The sequence below is a fragment of the Echinops telfairi genome, unplaced genomic scaffold (genome assembly GCF_000313985.2).
Source record: "Echinops telfairi isolate 266 unplaced genomic scaffold, ASM31398v2 ScPeMD7_2291;HRSCAF=2852, whole genome shotgun sequence".
NCBI classification, from domain to species: domain Eukaryota; kingdom Metazoa; phylum Chordata; class Mammalia; order Afrosoricida; family Tenrecidae; genus Echinops; species Echinops telfairi.
Genome location: NW_022106189.1, coordinates 30,984,304 through 30,986,748, shown reverse-complemented (window position 1 = coordinate 30,986,748; position 2,445 = coordinate 30,984,304). Strand labels below are relative to the sequence as shown.

The 2,445-nt window shown below is 60.2% G+C and overlaps 1 protein-coding gene across 1 annotated transcript in view; it reads right to left on the bottom strand.

The window, feature by feature from the left end:
- Positions 1-647: 647 nt before the first annotated feature.
- PLA2G15 (phospholipase A2 group XV) overlaps positions 648-2,445 on the bottom strand; it is a 16,137-nt gene continuing 14,339 nt past the window's right edge. Inside the window, exon 6 of the mRNA XM_004704823.2 lies at positions 648-2,433. Coding sequence (XP_004704880.1) covers positions 1,922-2,433 — 512 coding nt within the window. The 3' untranslated portion in view covers positions 648-1,921. The remainder of the gene's footprint in view (positions 2,434-2,445) is intronic.

The window sequence follows — 2,445 nt, the reverse complement described above, 5'->3', positions numbered from 1 at the left end:
GAGGGCTTGCTCTTTATCATGGAACCAAGGCCAGCGAGGCTAGTTGTGCCACAGTACCTGTGTACCGAGAATCTCATGCACCTCTGCCTGGCAGGTTTGACTTAGAACCTGTGCAGTGACAGGGTTCCGAGCGCCCTCTGGTGGCTGAAGGTGTATTAGCGACTAGAATAGAAACTTCAACGTCCTTCCAACCCACCCCAACCTCCCGCAAGCCCTGAGCACTGGACCCCAGATTTTCGGCTGGAGCCCACCCATCTCTCTCTCTCTTTCTCTCTCTCTCTCGGATGGATGGTATCTGTTTATCTGTTCTTGCCTAGACCTCTAGGTCCATCTCCATTTGGTCCTCAGTCTGCCACTCTATCCCTTTCTCTTAGTCAATCTGGGTTTCTTTTCACTCCAATCCAGCAGGTCTCTCTTCTGTGTCTGTCCCCAAGGGCAGAGAGATGATAGGCAAATGAGCCTGAAGAAGCAAATGGTAGGGTGGGCTACGGTAGGTTCAAAATACGTTAAAAATCCTAAGCTGTGGGGAGACCAGGGCTGAGGAAGGAAGGGGGATTGAGGGAGGCCTTCCTCCCCAGGCTCCCTCACCCCCTGCTGCCTCCCTCCCTCCCTCCCTCCTGCTCAGAGTACAGCCCAGGCCAGATAGCTTACAGCAACCAGAACACTTTTATTGCTGGGACCCAAGTTTGTACAGCCCGCTCAGAGCCCCAACCAGGGCCCACCGCTCAGGACCAGAGGAGGGAGATGTGAGAATGTATGAAGAGAGACCAGCTCCACAGAGACCTTGAAGGAAACAGCAGATGGTGACCTCACAGTCTGCTTGGGGCCTGGGGGGGGCCCACCCGGGGGGGCCCAACTGGAAGCTAGACCCAAGTCTTGGCCTATGACTACATGCCCATGTGGAGCCAACAGGGCATGCTTGGGCCGGTCCTCCATCCCTGCTATGCAGCACCACTGGAGCAGAGAGGGGACCCCCAGGAGAGCCCCCAAGGCACCTGGTTGTCCAATGGAGCAGCCTACCAGCCCACTCAAGTCTTGGGTGGTGGCTAGTTCCCGCAGAGTGAATGCTACTCAGCTGCCTGGCAGGTTGAGCTAGAGGTTCCCCGCCACTCTCATCCTGGGCCAGTCAATGTGAGCCCCCGAGAGACCCTAAGGCAGGGGGCAGGGTGGCAGTGTGGTGGAGGGTTCGTGGAAAGGCAGTTCAAGGAAGCTCTGGGCAGGCTTGGCTACTTCCCTGAGCCCTTCCCCACAGGCACCTCGGTCATGGCACTGGGCCTTGCTCTCATCCCTGGTTTGAAGCTCCAGGGCAAAGGGAGTCAACGTCAACACCAAGGCCACAGTCCCACTGAGAGGCCCAGAGGCCCTGCGACACAGTCCCGGCAGTGGGGCAGAGGGGGAGGGAGTATCTGCAGCCCCATCCTGAGCCCCCACCTCCATCATGCCCTGGTGCCCTGGAGGAACGGGAGGGAGGCAGGACTGAAACCCTCCGCCCTGAAACCAGGGGCAGACTGTCAAGGAGCTAGGCCACAGAGGGCAGAAATTTCAGGCACCCACGGCCAGTGGCAAGGCTCCCAGGGGCCCAGGACTGTGGCCTGTAAATGGAGGGTATCACCCACCCCTGGACTCCAGGGGCAGCAATCACAGGAAGCGCCTGGGCCAGGTCTGGCAGGCTAAGAGAGCTGAGGCTCCAGAGGGGGGGAAGGAGGGGACCGGAGCCCGGGGCCAGGCGGCCCCGCAACAGCTGTGCTCTTTTTCCCAAAGGCCCCTCGAGTTCAGACTTGAGTTCTTCTTCCTTTGCTGCCACACGAGGAGAGGTGTCAGCAAGAGGTCCCCATGGCGGACACTTGGCTGTTCACAAACCCAGGCAGCCCCTGAGGCAGCAGGAGAGGCGGCGGCAGAGTAGCCCTGTGGCCCGGACGTGTCAGGCCCCGAGGAGCACCCCTTTCAGGTAGGCCAAGGTGGTGTTGCTGTTTAGCATCTGCAGGTGCTCGCTGCCTGGCAGTTCCAGCAGGGACACTGGCTGCTCCTGGCGGCCACACCAGGCCTGGCACTGCAACACGCTCTGCAGGTTCACGGTGCCGTCCCCGTTGCCAAAGAAGATGGTAGGGTCGCGGTCGGGGAAGCTCTCGTAGTAGAAGGAGTCTGGGGTGTGCACCCCGGTTCCGAACAGGCAGTGCAGGGGGACGCCTGGGGGTACCGTGGCATCCACTAGCCGCTCCGTGTCCTGCCGCATGAGCCAGCCCTCCTCAAAGCCGATGTCCTGGAAGAACTGGCTGTAGTCCCGCAGGGTGTAGTTGGCCTTGGGCGTGCGCACGAAGACCTTCTCAGGTGACCACGTGTAGTTGTAGGGCAGCAGCCAGCTGGTGGAGACGGCCGAGCGTTGCTGCTCCCGGATCTTCAGGGACTCAATCACCGGGATCCGGTTGTTGTCTCCTGACAGGAGAA